This window comes from Nerophis lumbriciformis, linkage group LG25 (genome assembly GCF_033978685.3).
Source record: "Nerophis lumbriciformis linkage group LG25, RoL_Nlum_v2.1, whole genome shotgun sequence".
Taxonomy (NCBI): domain Eukaryota; kingdom Metazoa; phylum Chordata; class Actinopteri; order Syngnathiformes; family Syngnathidae; genus Nerophis; species Nerophis lumbriciformis.
The window spans coordinates 33554811-33577376 of NC_084572.2; the positions used below are offsets into that span (position 1 = coordinate 33554811).

The following is a 22566-nucleotide window of genomic DNA, read 5'->3' on the forward strand; positions in this document are numbered from 1 at the left end:
TATATATATATATATATATATATATATATATACATATATACATACATATGTATTTTATGTATTTGCTGCTATTAAAAAGCCATATTTAATCAATTATAACTATGAACAATATAACAAATGTTCATATCATTTTTTATGTATAATTGATATTTTTTTTAAATTTTAGTATTTTTGAATTATATATTTCGTAAGATTTAAAAAAAAAATCTAGTATATGTATGTAATAGTTTGTTTATTTGTATAATAACTATGTACATTTAATCCAATATTGATATGTTTTCATATATCAGTTTATATTTAATCATCATCAATGTACTAGTTTTTCTTTATTATTGATACATTTTAGATTTTTTTTAATTCTTCAATTATTTGGTATTATTCATAAATTATGTATTTTTTCTTATCAGTCTACTAGTTTTTGTTCATTATTTATGCAATTTAGATTTTATTTATTTATTCAATTATATTTTTTTATTATTCATAAATTATGTATCAATGTACTAGTTTTTATTTATTATTTACACATTTTAGTTTTTGTTTTATTCTTCTATTATTATTTTTTTAATATTAATACATTATGTGTCAATGTACTACTTTTTGTGTATTTACACATTTTAGATGTTTTTTTTAATTCTTCAATTTTTTATTATTCATAAATTTATTTTTATTATCAATGTACTATTTTTGTTTATCATTTTTAAATTTTTGATTTGTTTTATTTATTCATATGCCTTTTTAAAAATGTATTTATGAATTATATATTTACGTTGATCTTTTTAATCAATTTGTATTTATTATTTGTGTATATTAGTTTATGTTATTATTGTTTATAAATCATACGTTCTTTATTTTGATTTGGACTGAAATCAAATCCAGAATATTGGGGATAGCGGGTTAAAGGTCATGTTGGCAAAATATGACCATATTTCTACATTTAAACGTCGAGCCATTTTATTAACCTATTTTAACTTCCAGGTTATTATTATTTTAAAAATGTTAGTCATAATTTTTTCTTATGTATTTATTATTTATATATACTATTTTATTATAATTTACTTACATTATTTATTATTTAATCAATTATAACTACGAACAGTATTAAAGTATTTTCAAAAAGAGTTAACAAGATAAGAAGCTTTTTTCTGTCACGCTCTCTGCAGATTGCGGTGAAGTTATTAAAATAATAATAAAAATAATGGAAAAAAGGTTCCACAGAGGCTTTACTGGTGTTATTAAAATAATAATAAAATAATGGAATAAAGGTTCCGCAGAGGCTGACTGGTGTTATTAAAATAATAATAAAATAATAGAATAAAGGTTCCACAGAGGCTGACTGGTGTTATTAAAATGATAATAAAATAATGGAATAAAGGTTCTGTAAAGGCTGACTGGTATCACTAAAATATTAATAAAATAATGGACTGAAGTATCCACAGAAGCTGACTGGTGTTATTAATAAAATAATGGAATAAAGGTTCCACAAAGGCTGACTGGTGTTATTAAAATAATAATAAAATAATGGACTAAAGGTTCCACAGAAGCTGACTGGTCTTATTAAAATCATAATAAAATAATGGAATAAAGGTTCCACAGAGGCTGACTGGTGTATTTAAAATAATAATAACATAATGGACTAAAGGTTCAACAGAGGCTGACTGGTGTTATTAATATATTAATAAAATAATGGAATAAAGGTTCCACAGAGGCTGACTGGTGTTATTAAAATATAAATAAAATAATGGAATAAAGGTTCAACAGAGGCTGACTGGTGTATTTAAAATAATAATAACATAATGGACTAAAGGTTCAACAGAGGCTGACTGGTGTTATTAATATATTAATAAAATAATGGAATAAAGGTTCCACAGAGGCTGACTGGTGTTATTAAAATATTAATAAAATAATGGAATAAAGGTTCCACAGAGGCTGACTGGTGTTATTAAAATAATAATAAAATAATGGAATAAAGGTTCCGCAGAGGCTGACTGGTGTTATTAAAATAATAATAAAATAATGCACTAAAGGTTCCACAGAGGCTGACTGGTGTTATTAAAATAATAATAAAATAATCGACTAAAGGTTCCACAGAATCTGACTGGTGTATTTAAAATAATAATAAAATAATGGACTAAAGGTTCCACAGAGGCTGACTGGTGTTATTAAAATAATAATAAAATAATCGACTAAAGGTTCCACAGAATCTGACTGGTGTATTTAAAATAATAATAAAATAATGGAATAAAGGTTCCACAGAGGCTGACTGGTGTTATTAAAATATTAATAAAATAATGGAATAAAGGTTCCGCACAAGCTGACTGGTGTTATTAAATTAATAATAAAATAATGGAATACAGGTTCCGCAGAGGCTGACTGGTGTTATTAAAATAATAATAAATTAATGGAATAAAGGTTCCACAGAGGCTGACTGGTGTTATTAAAATAATAATAAAATAATGGGCTAAAGGTTCCACAGAGGCTGACTGGTGTTATTAAAATAATAATAAAATAATGGGCTAAAGGTTCCACAGAGGCTGACTGGTGTTGCACTGATAAGCGATGAATAAGCTGCACAATCACAGGAGGCGGGGCCTTGTTAATTAGCATCACTGCCTCTCCTTGTCTCTTATGTGAAGTGTCATATACAAACTGTAACCATGGCAACAAACATACTGCTGAATTCACAGCAAAAACAGAACACTTTGGTCTTTGCAAAAGCCTGTTTATTGTATTGAGTGACAACAGGCGGTGTACCTAATGAAGCGTCCGGCGTGCGTAGGCTTATCAGGCGGCTAAACGAACTGACAGACAGGCGCCAGGCGAGCGCCTTGATTAGCATTGTCGCGTTGAAGTAAACAACGCGGATGACACTCGAGCGCTCCACTCGAGCGTTTGCCGACTGCTGATTGAGTTCATGCGCGCATGAAGGCCCCGCCATCCAGCGCACGCCGCTAATTGCATCAAACACGCAGCACGACACTCTGATTTGTTTTTATTTGTTACTAATATTTAGCAGGCGTGTTTACAGCAGCTACTCAGCAGGTTTGGCTTTCCTTTTCTTTCACGCACTGCCGTCAGAGTGTCGCTAGTACAGGAAAACAATACTTTCTTATTGTAGTAACACCAGACAATGCACACACCTTATTAGATCGTACACACCTTATTAGATCGTGCACACCTTATTAGATCGTACACACCTTATTAGATCCTTTTTTTTACAACTTTTGTAATGTACAGTAGGGTTACGTAAATAGACCATACACAATATAAATGATAAAAATATGGCCGATGGCAAAGTTTTTAATACAATCGTCATATCGTGATATTTTTAACAGCGACAATGGTGGAAAGCAGCAAATAAAGTACATCTCTTTAAGTAACATTATCACTGTATATATATATATTTATATGTACTGCATATATACATACAGTATATTTGTATATCATGTATGTATATTGGTATATATATTTACATATTTATGTGTATATATGCATCTATATACATATATATGTGTTTATCAGAGGTGGGACCAAGTCATTGTTTTGCAAGTCACAAGTAAGTCTCAAGTCTTTGCCCTCAAGTCCGAGTCAAGACAGGCAAGCCCCGAGTCAAGTCCAAAGTCAAGACTGGAAAGTCTCAAGTCAAGTCCTAAGTCCTGCATTTTGAGTTTCGAGTCCTTTCAAGTCCTTTTAACCACAGACTAATATATTAACACAGATTGTGTATGCTTTTCAAACGCTGTATTTATTTATTAAAACAAGTGCATTTTAAATTGCAGGAAAGAAAATTGTGCTGACATTGCACTTTATAATAGCACTATTAACCAGTCATTTTAAACATGAACTCATTCCTTCACAGAACAAACACATTGAAAAATAAAGTGCAAATGTACTTATTTGTACAAAAGTGTTAACATTGAAAAAACATGACGTATACGTGAACATAACAAAAAAGTTGTACTTTTTATATGTCAGGGCCCTATGCTGCATTGCATTTGCAAAAGACCAAATTAGCCAAGAGTCTGTCAGTCATTTGTGCACGATGGGGGCGTAGTATGATGCCACCATGGCTGAAAACTCGCTCCACTGGAGCACTGGAGGCAGGCACTGCCAAGACTCTCATGGCCACTCGGAACAGTGAAGGAAGAGTCTTCATGTTCAATGCCCAGAACAAAAGGGGGGAGAGAGTTGTTTTGGGTTGGTGCACTACTTGTAAGTGTATCTTGTGTTTTTTATGTTGATTTAATTAAAAAAATAAAAAAATAAAAAATTATTTCTTGTGCGGCCCGATACCAATCGATCCACGGACCAGTACCGGGCCGCGGCCCGGTGGTTGGGGACCACTGAGGTAAACAACCAACAGTATGTCAGAAAGCTAGCTAAAACGGTACACATATTCATAATATAGTATACATTTTAACTGACCTTTATTTTACTATTTTTGTCTTTTTTTAGGTGGCTAAAATACGCGGTGCTGCTGACCGCCGTCTAACGTTACGTGTGATATATTGACTAACGTAACCCTGCTTAAAAAAAATCACTGAACAAAAAGTATGAATAAGGTAGTGAACTGCAACAGATTCCCGTGTTTGCAATAACGTTATAACGTTAGCAGTGAGTTTACAGCCTCACTGATTTAACTACACAGCAAATAAAAGTCACGTTACTTAGCCAATAAACGTTATCTTACATTCAAAACTTACCGTTCTTTGTGCAACTTCAAATGCCGGACGAAGTTGGAAGTTGTTGCCTCTCCATCAGTAATTTTCGAACCGCATGTGTTGCATACTGCAAACCGTTTTGTGTTGAGCACCTCGTCATTTTTATACCCAAACAAAATTATTTTAGGTATCATTTTTTGTTCACTGGCGTGTGGTTTGGACATGTCTTCTTCGTTGGTTGTCCTGCAATTTGATTGGATGAATGCTGTGTGATGAAAACAAAGTAGATCTAATTTGATTGGCTGTTGTACTGAGAGCACACCAGCTGACACACGCAACGCTGATAGACAAGTACACAATGAAAAATACAGAGCGCTCCTGAATAACTTTTTCATCTTTGGGTTTTGGGGAAAGTAGCAAGTCATGTCAAGTCATGTCAATTCAAAAGGCTCAAGTCCAAGTGAAGTCACAAGTCATTGATGTTAAAGTCTAAGTCGAGTTGCAAGTCTTTTTACATTTTGTCAAGTCGAGTCTAAAGTCATCAAATTCATGACTCGAGTCTGACTCGAGTCCAAGTCATGTGACTCGAGTCCACACCTCTGGTGTGTATACATGTATATTTGTGTGTATATATATATAGGTGTGTGTGGTGTGTGGATACATATAGACAAATGTGTGTAAATATGTGTGTGTATATATATATATATATATATATATATATATATATATATAGATATATGTGTGCAAATATAAATATATATATATGTACATTTATACATATGTATATATGCATACATATGTATACAGTTTATGAGTGTTTATATGTATATATACATATATGTATGTATATATATACATATGTATATGTATATCATGTATGTATATAGGTATGTTTACTTACATATATATGTATATCATATATGCATGTATATACATATATACTGTATGTGTGTATACATGTTTATTTGTATGTGTATATACATATATATATATATATATATATATATGTATATATATATAGGTGTGTGTGGTGCGTGGATACATATAGACAAATGTGTGTAAATATGTGTATTATATATATAAATATATGTGTGTGTAATTGTAAATATATATACATATGTACTTTTATACATATGTATATATATATATATATATATATATATATATATATATACATATGTACATTTATACATATGTATATATACATTACATACAAATGTATATATGTACATGTATACAGTATATGAGTATATATATATATATATATATATATATATATATATATATACACAGTATATGAGTGTTTATATGTATATATACATATATTTATATATATACATATGTATATGTATATCATGTATGTATACAGGTATGTTTACTTACATATATGTATATCATATATGCATGTATATACATATATACTTTATGTGTGTATACATGTATATTTGTGTGTGTGTGTGTATATATATAGGTATGTGTGGTGTGTGGATATATATGTATATATATAGATATGTGTGTAAATATATATAAATATATACATATGTACATGTACAAATATATATATATTTATATACATATATATATATGTGTATGTGTGTATACATTTATATTTGTTAGTATATACTGTATATATATATATATATATATATATATATATATACATATATATATATATATATATATATATATATATATATAGGTGTGTGTGTGTGTATACTGTATATAGACATATGTGTGTAAATACTGTATATGTGTATATCTTTAGATATAAGTGTGTAAATATATATACACACACACACACACACACACACACACACACACACACATATATATATACACACACACACATACACACATGCTAACAGCACGCTTGATTATTGACGGTAACGATACCAAGTAGATTGATATTTTTTCCACTATCAAAACACTTTTGTTGTTTTTGTTATTGTTTACAAAGTGAGGAATTAAGTCCCTGGACGCGAGGATTTTGAGGGCAAACACTGAAGGATTTAAGTCAGAACTGTGATCAAAATGTGAATTATTCAGGGATCTTGAAAATTTTAGATATCATCATTGATATGACCGATACTGCCACTGTCACTACTTGCTATCAGATCGATATCAAAATTTGTAGTATCGTCCCAAAACTAATGTAATGTATCCAACAACAGAAGACTAAGTGATTATTACATTTGAACAGAAGTGTACTGTCGATTACCACTCAAAATTACTCCACCATGGGGCCACAGAAAGTTGCGAGTGCCAGCCCTTTGATAAAGACAAAGAAATAATTCCTCATCTATATACGTCACATCATTTTCTACATGTAAAACTATAATTTTTTTTCTAGAAAATGTGTTTTGTTTTCATATTTTCGGTGGCCTGGAACATTATAATTGGATTTACAAGGTTTCTTATTTCAGTTTTTTTTTTACAATTGGGGTTTCTACTGACCTTTTGGATCGAATGACTAGGAAAAACTGACTGTGTTATTGTTTTGTGGCATAACCAGAAAATGCAACATTTGAGGGCATATTTTCTTGACATGGCATCAAACTAGCAGCAGGGATTTTGCAGGAGAATCATTTTGGGATCCAGCTGCAGGCAGCAGATGTTCGCCGCTAACGAAGCAGATGCAGGAGGTCGCCAGGCGAGCGTCGCACAAAGACCGAGCTCACACCTGCTAGAACAAACCACTCGGAAGGCTAATTAGCGGGAGGGAGGCACCAAATGTCCAAAGTTTGGGAGCAGGAAGTCAACAAACGCCACTTCCTGTCGGATGCTATGTTTTCATGTCAGTGCTGAGAGAATGGCTTTTGGACATGAATCACAACAAATCATAGCATCTTGACTGGAGTGGCTGAAGTCAACGTTAAGATCAATGCATGTATATATAATAAATATATTTATTTATTTATTATTACAGGACAATGTTTATTAGTCACTACTATCAGTTTTCCAGAGTTCCAAGATTTTTTTTATCTGTTCATTCACTAGTCACATGTTTTATTCATTATTTATTATTTTTGTATTTGTTAATTATTTATAAATAATCTATTATTTTACATATAGTGTTCATATTATATGTTGTATTTGAGTCATATTATTTATAAATTATATATTATTTTTCTATATAGTTTAATTGATTTATTAGATCCATACTTGTTTTTATTTAGAAATTAGACATGCTTATTCATATATTAGTTCATATTTATTTTTTATTTATAAAGTGTGTATTTTTTTAATTATTGTGAATATACAAGTTTTTGTTTTTCTAACATTTTATTTTCGCTTTTTTACTATTCATGAATTGTTTTTTGTTTGTTTTTTACTTATAAATCATTTATCAGATTTAATTTATTATATTAATATTTACAAATGGTATATTTTTTCTATTTATTTTTTATTTGTTTATCATGAATAAATTATTTTATTTTTTCATGTTTTGTTTATATATTATTTTTATTAGAATATTATTATTTAATTCTAAATAAGAAATATATATATTTTATTTTATAGAATTGTATTGAATTATTCTGTTTAGGTGTTAGTTTTTTGATTATTTATAACATTTAATTTATTGATTTTTTTAATGTATTGTTTCATATTTATTATTTATAAATTGGGTATTTTCATTAACATTAATACTCGTTTTTGTTTTTATATTCATACATTTTAAAATCATCTTTTATTTATAATATTATCAAACTTTTTTAAATTATTTATAAATTATGTATTCTTATTTATACATTGGGTTTTTTTTATTTTATTTGACAAAATATAATATGTTATTAATTATTTATATTAATGTATATATTTGTTTTTATTTTATTTTATTTTTTCATGTTTTGTTTATATATTATTTTTATTTGAAAATTATTATTTAATTCTAAATTAGAAATATATATTTTATTTTTATAAAAATTGTATTGAATTATTCTGTTTAGGTGTTAGTTTTTTAATTATTTATAACATTTAATTTATTGATTTTTTTAATGTATTGGTTCATATTTATTATTTATAAATTAGGTTATTTTCATTAACAGTATACTTGTTTTTGTTTTTATATTCATACATTTTAGAAAAATCTTTTATTTATAAATTGTGTATTCTAATTTATGTATTGGTGTTTGTTTATTTTTATTTGACAAAATATATGTTATTAATTATTTATATTAATGTATATATTTGTTTTTATTTTATTTTATTTTTTTCATGTTTTGTTTAAATATTATTTTTATTAGAAAATTATTTAATTCTAAATTTAAAATATATATATTTTATTTTATAGATTTGTATTGAATTATTCTGTTTAGGTGTTTTTAGAATAATATTTTATTTATTATATTATCAAACATTTTTTTAATTATTATTTATAAATTATGTATTCTTATTTATATATTGGTGTTTGTTTATTTTTATTTGACAAAATATAATATAATATTAATTATTTATATTAATGTATATATATATATATATATATATATATATATATTTTTTTTTTTTTTCATGTTTTGTTTAAATATTATTTTTATTTGAAAATTATTATTTAATTCTAAATTAAAAATCTATATTTTATTTTTATAGATATGTGTTGAATTATTATGTTTGGTGTTAGTTTTTTAATTATTTATAACATTTAACTTATTAGATTTGTTTTATGTATTGGTTCATATTTATTATTTATAAATAAGATATTTTCATTAACAGTATACTTGTTTTTGTTTTTATATTCATACATTTTAGAATAATCTTTTATTTATTATATTATCAAACATTTGTATTATTATTTATAAATTATGTATTCTTATTTATATATTGGTGGTTGTTTATTTTTATTTGACAACATATAATAAGTTATTAATTATTTATATTAATGCATTTATATATATTTTTTAATTTATTTATTTTTCATAATTTTTTCATCTTTTGCTAACTTTGTTACATTTAAGGATTCCATGAGTGGATTTAAACTTCTTTACAAGAAAATGATTATGAGAACTATTTTTAAGTACACAAACTTAAAGTGGAACATTTTGAGAACTTATGAAGTCACCAACACTCAAAAGTGTGTTTCAACTCATCAAGCTGTCACGTGACAGTCATGTGACAAGATCAGGAAATGACCTCCCCAAAATGGCGGCGTGTCAGGTAAGCTAGCTCGTCCCCAAAAGCGTATTTATTGCCATGAAAGCTCATTTTTAAAGCTTTCAAACTATTTTAATGCTTTAATGAGGTGTCATATATTACAATGCAACTATATCTTGTCAATGAATGTTCATAAAAGAAGCTATTAAAATATTACTATCAGTAAAGTTAAGTGTAAGTTTTTTAAATTTTACAATTCAACTGGTTTTCTAAATTGATTTTTAAAAAGTTAGGGAAATAATGTAGCTTTTATCCTTTAAACATACTATGTGACATATTCATCACAATAGTAAAAAATATTAATAAAACAAATGTCACTGTTTCAATGGTTTTACATGAATATATGTTCTTTTTTAAATTCCAACTACATTTGTACATCGACATGAAAAAAGTGTTGAGTTGAACAATACAACAAATTGGTTATGTTGCATGATTAGAAGAGAAAAGTGTTCTGCTTGGGTGTTTTATTTGATAACAAACTATTTTAATGTAGTTCATTCTCAGTCGGAAGGCACTTCTGAACTCTTCTCATCTCGTCAGCACTCGAGCAGCAGCATTCATTACAAGCTGGGGGAACTTTGTCAAAAAATATATTTCTCTTACAATGAGTGAAAAACAAGAACATAATATCGATGAAGTGATGGAAATAGTGCTGCTAAAATATAATTAAATTATAATTATAAATGAGATATTATTTTCTATAAGTTTTGATATTGATATATTACATTGATATATTATTTTTTATTTATTCATAATTGATAAATTGTGTATTTTTTGTCATTCTGAGTATTATTTGCACATTTTAGATGATTTTATATTCACAATATATAATCGGTTTGGCTCGATTGGTAGAGTGGCCGTGCCAGCAAATTGAGGGTTGCAGGTTCGATCCCCGCTTCCGCCATCCTAGTCACTGCCGTTGTGTCCTTGGGCAAGACACTTTACCCACCTGCTCCCGGTGCCACCCACACTGGTTTAAATGTAACTTAGATATTGGGTTTCACTATGTAAAAGCGCTTTGAGTCACGAGAGAAAAGCGCTATATAAATATAATTCACTTCACTTTATTAGTTTTCTTAAATTATTTGCTTTTATTTATTACATTAACATCTATAAATGATATATTTTTTATTTAATATTATTCATATTTTAACTTTAATTTATTTTTGTTTATAAATTATATTTATATATTAGTTTTTGTTTATTATTCTTTAATTTAATAATTTATTTATTTTATATCGGCACTTCTGATCTCTTCCCGTTCTAGTCAGCACTCGAGCAGCAGCATTCTGAACTTGAGTGAAAAACAAGGACATAACACCAATGACGTGTCACTGCAAAAAATGTGTGTTGTCTGATATTTAGATATTCTAGTCGTGTGTTGAGCAGCAGTCTGAGTCACACGAGTAAGTACCGCATCCGTCATTCTGAACGCTCATTATTTTGACAAGCACACGTATATACATGTCCCGTTCGGCTGGCTGCGTTGCCGTGGCGACCGTGTGACTCGTACCAATCAAAGTCAATCCTGCCGATTGTTTTTCTGTTCCCACACTGCTTCACTGTCACGCCGTTCAAAGACTATTAACGACAATAATGATGATAATAATAGCTCACTCTTCATTGAGGTTTTGCAGCACACAGCAGATTAACAATAATTCTTCTCTCGGCCAGCAGAGGTCGCCATGTTTCAACAATGCCCACCACGCCCACATCTTACCACACCCAGGTAAGCCCCGCCCCCTTCCTCGGCAGCAGAACGCAGGATTGAGACGCTTTGAGTACAAATACATGAATATGCTATAGTATATACTATTATGTGATATGATATACCATTTTATACCACGGTATACTAATACACAACATGATTTACCGTTTTACTGTATATCACTGTATACTGTCATATACATTATATACAATTTGATACCGCTGTATACTACTATGTAACATGATATACCATGTTATATCCCTATATACTATTATATAACATAATATACCATTGTATAACCCTACATACTATTATATAACATGATATACCATTTTTATACCACTGTATACTATTATCTGCGATGAGGTGGCGACTTGTCCAGGGTGTACCCCGCCTTCCGCCCGATTGCAGCTGAGATAGGCTCCAGCGCCCCCCGCGACCCCAAAGGGAATAAGCGGTAGAAAATGGATGGATGGATGTATACTATTATATAACATGATTTACCATTTTACTGTATATCACTGTATTGTATTATATACCATTATATAACATTTCATACCCCTATATACTATTATATGATATGATATACCATTTTATACCATTATATAACATGATTTACCATTTTACTGCATATCACTGTATACTGTTATATAACATTTGATACCCCTATATACTATTGTATAACATGTTATACCATTGTTTACCACTATATACCTGAATATATATAACAGGATATACTATTTTATACCACTATATACTATTGAATAACATGATATACCATTGTATACTATTATATAACATGATATACCATTGTTTACCACTATATACTTATATATATATATATATATATATATATATATATAACAGGATATACTATTTTATACCACCGTATACTACTATATAACATGCTATACCATTTTATATCCCTATATACTATTATATAACATGATATACCAATGTTTACCACTATATACCTATATATATATAACAGGATATACTATTTCATACCACCGTATACTACTATATAACATGCTATACCATTTTATATCCCTATATACTATTATATAACATGAGATACCATTGTATATACTGTTATATAGCAGGATATACCATTTTATACCACTGTGTACTATTATATAACATGATATACCATTTTACTGTGTACTATGGTATACTTTTATATAACACGATACACCATTTTACTGTATACTAGGGTATACCATTATATGACATGATATACCATTGTATACCACTTTATACGTTATATAACGTGATATATAATTTTATATGACTGTATACTATTATATAACATGATATACCCGTGTTTACCACTATATACCTATATATAACAAGATTTACTATTTTATACCACCGTATACTACTATATAACATGATATACCATTTTATATCCCTATATACTATTATATAACATGATATACCATTGTATATACTGTTATATCGCATGGTATACCATTTTATACCACTGTGTACTATTATATAACATGATATACCATTTTACTGTATACTATGCAGTGTTTCCCACAGGACAGGCATCTATTTGTGGTGGTGTGGTCGGGGGGCAGCGGCGATGACCAAGAAGAACGCGGAGTTCGAATATAAGTACAACACTTTATGTACATATTTAGCTCATTAAAATTACCGACAGGAAGGCGAGAAACACTTTATTTCAACAGACTCTGGCGCCGTACCTGTCGTCAAAACTCCAAAGACCGACTGCACAGTTGCGCTAACAAAATAAGAGTCTCAGAAAGCTGGCGCGCACAAGCTAGCAAGCTACGGAGTTTGCCGACAATGTATTTCTTGTAAAGTGTATACAAAGGAGTACAGAAGCTGGACAAATAAGATGCCAAAAACCAACCACTTTCATGTGGTATTGGACAGAAAGGAGGACTTTTTTTCTCCTCCATTCGAAAATGCGGACGTTATCAGCACCACTGTCTGATTCCTATCAATGCAAGTCATCACAATCAAGTAATACACCAACTTATATTCTTGTCTTCATGAAAGAAAGGAATCTATGTGTTAAACATGCTTGTATTGTTTTTAAACACCTTTAACTTGTTAACAATATTAACTATATGTGTTAAACATGCTTGTATTATCTTTAAACACCTTTAACTTGTTAACAATATTAACTATATGTATTAAACATACTTGTATTATCATTAAACACCTTTAATTTATTAACAATATGTGTTAAACATGCTTGTATTATCTTTAAACACCTTTAACTTGTTAACAATATTAACTATATGTATTAAACATACTTGTATTATCATTAAACACCTTTAATTTATTAACAATATTAACTATATGTGTTAAACATGCTTGCATTATCATTAAACACCTTTAACTTGTTAACAAAAACATATATTTCATAAATAAGTAATTATAATTATATATATGAATGAGGTAGATCCCCACGACTTGATCAATTGAAAAGTAGCTCGCCTGCAGAAAGTGTGAGCACCCCTGAGTCACACTCATCTGAACAGGTCAGCCACCTGTTTAAAGCCCGATCACAGTTGAAATCTTGAAATGAAGGGCCTTTAATGGCCAAAACATTAACCTGGACAACATTTTAACAGCTGGTTGGCTCAGATTTTATTATTTTCATTGCATTCACATGCTGCAGTGGACAGTGGACAATTTAGCTTAATTATTAATGCAGTATCTGAAGCACCGTCTCCACGTGTGTTTATTGACAACAGGGTTATAACCTGGACACGTTAGCTCGTCGGTATTGTAACACGTGACGTGACAACAGCGGCGGTGTTAATGAAGCAGCGTCAGGCTGCTCACCGTGAGTGAAACGCTCGGTGAAATCGCGGATTAACGTTAAATATATGACGAGCCGCGAGCGATGCAGCTATAACTTATCTACCTACAACCTATATTACCCTCGTATTTTGATCAGGTCGGTCCGTTCTTTTACTCCGCCGTCTTCTTCTTCTTCTGGCCCACCAGGTGAATTAAGTGCTATTGGCGGAGTTACAATGCATAGTAGGCTACCGCCACCTACTGCACCGGAGTTGTAACTACAAGGTACATTCACAGACAGAGTCCCATCGCTTTTATGAGTGGTCGAGCGAGTCAAAAGCCGAAAAATCCATTTGTGGCGGACGTAATTATTTCGTGGCGGGCCGCCACAAATAAATGAATGTGTGGGAAACACTGCTATGGTATACTTTTATATAACATGCTATACCATTTTACTGTATACTATGGTATACCTTTATATAACACGATATACCATTTTACTGTATACTATGGTATACCATTATATGACATGATATACCATTGTATACCACTTTATACGTTATATAACATGATATATAATTTTATACGACTGTGTACTATTATATAACATGATATACCCGTGTTTACCACTATATACCTATATATAACAAGATTTACTATTTTATACCACCGTATACTACTATACTGTATAACATGATATACCATTTTATATCCCTATATACTATTACATAACATGATATACCATTGTTATATCGCATGGTATACCATTTTATACCACTGTGTACTATTATATGACATGATATACCATTTTACTGTATACTATGGTATACTTTTATGTAACATGATATACCATTTTACTGTATACTATGGTATACTTTTATATAACATGATATGCCATTTTACTGTATACTATGGTATACCATTACATGACATGATATACCATTGTATACCACTATATACATTATATAACATGATATATAACTATACGACGGTATACTATTATATAGCATGATATACCATTGTTTACCACCATATACCTATATATAACAAGATTTACTATTTTATTCCACCGTATACTACTATACTGTATAACATGATATACTATTTTATATCCCTTTTATATACCTTCTTTTGGACTGATAACATACCTCATTATTATAGCGCTGTATACATTGTTGACTGTATGTACAGTATTATTTACTCGACATTCCCATTATTTTATGTACTTTTTGTTGCCTTGAATTACTGTATTAATATATATTCTCATATTTACATACTGTGTACTTACTGAAAAAAACTTTTATTTACTTCAGTATCAAACAGTATACACACTTAGGCATCATTATTACATAATGTATTTTTATGTTGTTAATATTAGGTATGATTAGTGTTTACATGCTTATACATCTTGTTGTACTAACACTCTCATAAAACGTATATGCATGAGTATTCCGACATTACATATGTTATGTTGGCAATACACCCACATTGTGCACTTGACTTTGCTCAAATCCCACCTCCTCTCTGTCTCCCACATGCAATTTGCAACATCCTTCCATGTGTATTTCCATATGTACTGTATATGATACAGGCATTATGCATGATATAGGGTCTAAAGACAAACCCACTCATCACCTCAGAGAGCGAGAAGACTTTTTATCTCACTTGGCGCCACGTTGATGGCCAATCGCGTGCCCTCCACGTTACATAAGGAGCGTAAACCGCTTGGAAAAAAAATATTAATAATGTACCGCCTCTCAGGGTGAAGGTGGATAATCCAGCAGGATGTCTCAGCAGCAACAACATGAAGATGTTTTCAATTCATGTAATAACAGCTGACATTTTCACTTTTATGTATACATACATATATATATATATATATATATATATGTATGTGTGGGGAAAAAAATCACAAGACTATTTCATCTCTACAGGCCTGTTTCATGAGGGGGGTACCCTCAATCATCAGGAGATTTTAATGGGAGCATTCGCATACCATGGTTTATATAGGGCACAGAGTGGGTGGGTACAGGCTGGCGTAGGGGCGTGGTGATTGGCTCATGTGTTACCTAGGAGGTGTTTCCGTCTATGGCGGCATGCTGTTACAATTTCGCTGCGCTTGTTGAGGGATGACAGGTCTGGACGGTAAATAATAAACAGTTTCTCTTTCAAGCATAGGTTGCATCTTTTATTACCACTATTGTAAGGTGTGCTGGATGCAAGAATTTGCCATGTTATTGAATATTCAACATTATTGTCTTTGAGGTCCCAAATGTGTTTGCTGAGTTCTGTGGTATTTCGCAGGTTTTTGTTCCTGAAAGAAGCCTTGTGATTGTTCCATCTGGTTTTGAATTCTCCCTCGGTTAATCCTACATATGTGTCGGATGTGTTAATGTCCTTGCGTATTACCTTAGATTGGTAGACAACTGATGTTTGTAAGCACCCCCCCCCCCCCCCCCCCGTTGAGAGGGCAATCAGGTTTCTTTCGGCAGTTACAGCCTTTGTTGGTTTTGGAGTCGCTCTGTCTGGGGGCCGACGGCTCATTTGCAATTGAGGTAAAAGAAGTTTTAAAAAAAGATTAAAAAAAATAAATACAGAAGGTAAAAAGCGGTCATAGAAGGTAAATAAGAGGTAAAATAACTTAAATGGAAAGTAAAACAAATATATAGAAGGTAAAATAAGGTAAACAGAAGGTCAAATAAATTAAATAAAATGTAAAATAAGTTTAAATAAAATGTAAAATAAGTTTAAATAAAATTAATACATAAGGTAAAAGACAGTCAAAGAAGGTAAATTAAAGGTAATGAAGGTTATGACAGGTACAAAAATCTTTATTTCAACTATTTTCCCTAAATGACGCATTGATTAGTTACTCAATTAATGGTTCAAACGAATCAATAGATCAGTAGATGACTAAAGTGGACAGCTGCAGTCTCAAGGGAACACAACTTCCAACTTGGCTTGACTGGGGCGATTTCTGAACTGAATCGCAAGATGGATCACATCATGGAAAAGTTGGTTGAAAGGGAAACATTGGATATGAGAGCCAGCATGGACGAATAGTACAGACAAGCCATTGTAATGTCTGCTCGCGGAAAAACAAAAATCCTAATCTACGATTTGACTCCCTCGAATGGCCTTGACGCTGCAACAACAGGAGCAGGCTATTCTGAAAACATCCCCCGAGGACTCCTCAATGATGGACGCTTTTGACCTCCCTCCCTCCTCAACGACACCTGGAGTCGAACTTTTGCTTGCATGCAGAACGGCCGCAGGCCTATGGACACTACATCAACACACCCGGGACAATGGGCATATACACACACACACACCCTCCCCCACCCCATGCCTTCACTACCGCTTGATTCTCCTTCGGGGTGATGGACGGCTGGCAGCGCTTCATAGCAGCAGTCGACCTCCAGGGCCCCAACTCCCCCCCTCTGTTGCAAGTTGTCGTGATTAAATGTAACATGTTTATGTATGCATGGCATGGAGGTTTTTTTCCCACTCCAGACTAGGCCCCCTTAGGAGCCCAGTCTAGATTGTATATTTTTACTCATCTTCTTCCCCAGCGTTTTACCTTTTTCCCATCTTTTACGGGGCGCGACCTATTAGCATTCCTGTTCTGTAACCCTGTACACTGTTTGTTTGTCTAATCTTGAACGGGTTTGTGCTGAAAACATGGTTTTGTTGTACTTGTGCAATGACAATAAAATCCTATGGATTCTGTGGGTTTTATGACTTCAGGACCAAATGTGGATCCTGAACAAGCTCCACCTCTTAATGTGGATCCTGACCAAGCTCCACCTCTTTTAGCGGCGCTCGCCATAAATCTATCCGCTTGTTCCTCATCCAGTCCTGCAGTCAGGAAATGTAACCTTGTTCTCCCCTCCACCTCTCCGACGAGTAAGACCCGTCCAATCAATCCTCCACCTAACAGGAAGTTGACCTCGTTAAACCCCCCTGGCCGCCAGTGCTCAACTCCACCAGGTCAAGAAGGTCTGGACTTCATCTTGAGGATCTTTTATCAGCGCCCTGCTTTCTGTTTCCTAATGAAGGAAAACAAAGAGCGTGCAGGACGTGTCAGAGAGAGACGATGCTCCACTCGCTCTGCTTTTCTCAGATCTATTTTAAGGCCGTGGAGGCAGCCCCGCGTCCACACTTAATGATCTTTTTGTATGCAAAGGCCACGGTTCAAAGAGGCGGCGCCACCATCGCGAGCGGCAAAAGCTCATTAACTCCATGACAGACTGGTAGTGGCGCTCGCCATCGCTCTTCTGCTTCCTCCTCGCTCTTCTTCACCAAACTAACGCCAGCTTCTTCTTGCTGCTTTTCACTTCCTCTTTATGCAGCCCACTGGTGGCAACTAGGGTTGCACAATATTCAAAGGAGACACTAGATAGCAGTAAAAGCACACACTTAGTCATAAATATTGGATCAAAGGGCGAAATTAACAAATAAAAAATCAAATTCACGAGATTAAAAGTCAAAAAAAGGATATATAAAGTCGTAAATATTTGATTAAATGGCGAAATTACAAAATAAAAAGTTGGATTTATGAGATTAAGTCGTAAATATTTGATCAAAAGTCGAACTTATGAGGTAAAAAAGTCAAAATTATGACAATTTCATGATCGTGAAATTAAAAAGTGGAAAATATAAGATAAAAAGTAGACATTGTAAGATAAAAGGTCAAAAAACAAGATAAAACGTTGAAATTGTGAGAAGAAAAATCATGATTATAAGATCAAATAGATAGATAGATGGATAGATAGTACTTTATTGATTCCTTCAAAATGTTAGAATTGTGAGCTAAAAATTCAAATTAATAAGATAAAAAGTCCAATCAATGAGATAAAAGGTCAAATTTATGAGATAAAAAAATCTAAATTATGAGAAAAAATGAGAAATTATGAGATGAAACATAATTACCAGAGGTGGGTAGAGTAGCCAGAAATTGTACTCAAGTAAGAGTACTGTTACTTTAGAGATTTATTACTCAAGTAAAAGTAAGGAGTAGTCACCCAAATATTTACTTGAGTAAAAGTAAAAAGTATGTTGTGAAAAAACTACTCAAGTACTGAGTAACTGATGAGTAACATACACACTCATATATATATATATATACATACATACATTTACATTGATATATACAGTGTATAATTTATATTTATTTATTTTGCTGTTTTTGTTTACATGTTAAAGGCGTTTTAATGAATATACATGCATGTTAAACATATAGATTCCTTTCTTTCATGAAGACTAGAATATAAGTTGGTGTATTACCTGATTCTGATGACTTGCATTGATTGGAATCAGACAGTCGTGATGATAACGTCCACGTTTTCAAATGGAGGAGAAGAAAAGTTCCTCCTTTCTGTCTAATACCACATGAAAGTGGTTGGTTTTTGGCATCCATTTGTCCATCTTCCATATTCGTTTTTATACACTTTACAAGAAATATATTGGTGTCAAACTACGTAGCTTGCTAGCTTGTTTGCGCTGGCTTTCGGAGACTCTTGTTTTGAAAGCGCAGGCGCGATGGAGCGGGACTTTTATTGTGAAGACAGGAACGTCCTCATGTGCGGCCAGTCTTGAGGCTTTTGACGGTACGGTTGAAATAAAACAAGTATCTTTTTTCCTTCACACTTTTGATTGATTGATTGGAACTTTTATTATTAGATTGCACAGTACAGTACACATTCCGTACAATTGACCACTAAATGGTAACACCCCAATAAGTTTTTCAACTTGTTTAAGTCAGGTCATGTGACCACCTGGCTCTGTTTGATTGGTCCAACGTCACCAGTGACTGCATCTGATTGGTGGAACGAAGTGAAACGTCACCAGTAAGGCAGGCACTTTGAAGGTCTGTCTGACAGACCAAAACAAACAAAGCGTGCATTAACAGATCGATAAAAATTAGTAGCGAGTAGCGAGCTGAATGTATATAAAAGTAGCGGAGTAAAAGTAGCGTTCCTTCTCTATAAATATACTTAAGTAAAAGTAAAAGTATGTTGCATTAAAACTACTCTTAGAAGTACAATTTATCCCAAAAGTTACTCAAGTAGATGTAACGGAGTAAATGTAGCGCGTTACTACCCACCTCTGATAATTACTAATCAAGTGGTAAATATTTGATAAAAGTCAAAATTGAGGTAAAAAAAAAAAAAGTCAAAATCATGACATTTAAATCATGATTACGAGATCAAAAAGTCAAAAATATGAGATAAAAGGTAAAAATTGTGGGATAAAAAGTCAACATTGTGAGAAAATAATCCCAATTGAGATAAAAAGTCGAATCAATGAGATAAAAAGTCGAATCGATGAGATAAAAGGTCAAAATTATGAGGAAAAAAGTTTAAATTATGAGATAAAAAGTAAAAAAATATGAAATAAAACGTTGAAAATATGAGATAAAAGGTCAAAATTGTGAGATAAAAGGTCAACATTGTGAGAAAATAATTCTAATTGAGATACAAAGTTGAATCAATAAGATAAAAGGTCAAAATTATAAGATAAAAAGTCAAAATTATGAGAAAAACATTTAAAGTATGAGAAAAAAGTTTAAATTATAAAATAAGAAGAAAAAAATAAATAAAAAGTCAAAATAATTACATATGAAGTCGTAAATATTTAATCAAAAGTCAAAATTATGACATTTGAAATGATTATGAGATAAAAAGTCGAAAATATGAGATCAAAGGTTGAAATTGTGAGATTAAAAATTATGAGCTAAAAATTCAAATTAATGAGATAAAAACTTGAATCAATGAGATAAAAGGTCAAATTTATGAGATAAAAGGTCAAATTTATGAGATAAAAAATCAAAATAATGAGAAAAAAGTGGAATTATGAGATAATAAAGGGGAAAAAATTACATATAAAGTGGTAAATATTTGATGAAAAGTCGAAATTGAGGTAAAAAAAAGTCAAAATCATGACATTTAAATCATGATTACGAGATCAAAAAGTCGAATATATGAAATAAAAGATCAAAATTGTGAGATAAAAGGTCAACATTGTGAGAAAATAATCCCAATTGAGATAAAAAGTCAAATTAATGAGATAAAAGGTCAAAATTATGAGATAAAAAGTCAAAATTATGAGAAAAAGTTTAAATTATGAGAAAAAGTTTAAATTATGAGATAAAAAGTAAAAAATATCAGATAAAAAGTCAAAAATAATTACATATAAAGTCGTAAATATTTGATCAAAAGTCGAACTTATGAGGTAAAAAAGTCCAAATCATGACAATTTCATGATCGTGAAATTAAAAAGTCGAAAATATAAGATAAAAAGTAGACATTGTAAGATAAAAGGTCAAAAAACAAGATAAAACGTTGAAATTGTGAGAAGAAAAATCATGATTATAAGATAAATGTTATAATTATAAGTTAAAAATTTAAATTAATGAGATAAAAAGGTCAAATTTATGAGATAAAAAATCAAAAATGTTGAGAAAAAAGTAAAAATTATGAGATAATAAAAATAATTACTAATCAAGTGGTAATTATTTGATGAAAAATCAAAATTGAGGTAAAAAAAAAGTCAAAATCATAACATTTAAATCATGATTACGAGATCAAAAAGTCGCAAATATGAGAATAAAGGTCAAAATTGTGAGATAAAAGGTCAACATTGTGAGAAAATAATCCCAATTGAGATAAAAAGTCGAATCAATGAGATAAAAGGTCAAAATTATGAGAAAAAAGTTTAAATTAGGAGATAAAAAGTAAAAAATATGAGATTGAAAAGTCAAAATAATTACATATGAAGTCGTAAATATTTGATCAAAAGTCAAACTTATGAGGTAAAAAGTCAAAATCATGACAATTTCATGATCGTGAAATTAAAAAGTCGAAAATATAAGATAAAAAGTAGACATTGTAAGATAAAAGGTTAAAAAACAAGATAAAACGTTGAAATTGTGAGAAAAAAAAATCATGATTATAAGATAAAATGTTAGAACTATGAGCTAAAAATTCAAATTAATGAGATAAAAAGTCCAATCAATGAGATAAAAGGTCAAATTTATGAGATAAAAAATCTAAATAATGAGAAAAAAGTAGAAATTATGAGATAAAAAATAATGACTAATCAACTGGTAAATATTTGATTATAGGTCGAAATTGAGGTAAAAAAAAAAGTCAAAATCATGACATTTAAATCATGATTACGAGATCAAAAAGTCGAAAATATGAGATAAAAGGTAAAAATTGTGGGATAAAAGGTCAACATTGTGAGAAAATAATCCCAATTGAGATAAAA

General features: G+C 30.8%; 1 protein-coding gene across 2 annotated transcripts in view; it reads left to right on the top strand.

Annotated features, from left to right (window-relative positions):
• The first annotated feature begins 9716 nt into the window (after positions 1-9716).
• The window catches only part of LOC133622045 (arf-GAP with dual PH domain-containing protein 1), a 31358-nt gene continuing 18508 nt past the window's right edge, over positions 9717-22566 (top strand). Inside the window, exons 1-2 of one of the 2 annotated variants that reach the window (XM_061984585.1) lie at positions 9717-9809; positions 11484-11535. In XM_061984585.1, the coding sequence (XP_061840569.1) occupies positions 9781-9809; positions 11484-11535 (81 nt within the window). In that variant the 5' untranslated portion in view covers positions 9717-9780. The remainder of the gene's footprint in view (positions 9810-11483; positions 11536-22566) is intronic. The other variant, XM_061984584.1, reaches the window with a different exon arrangement.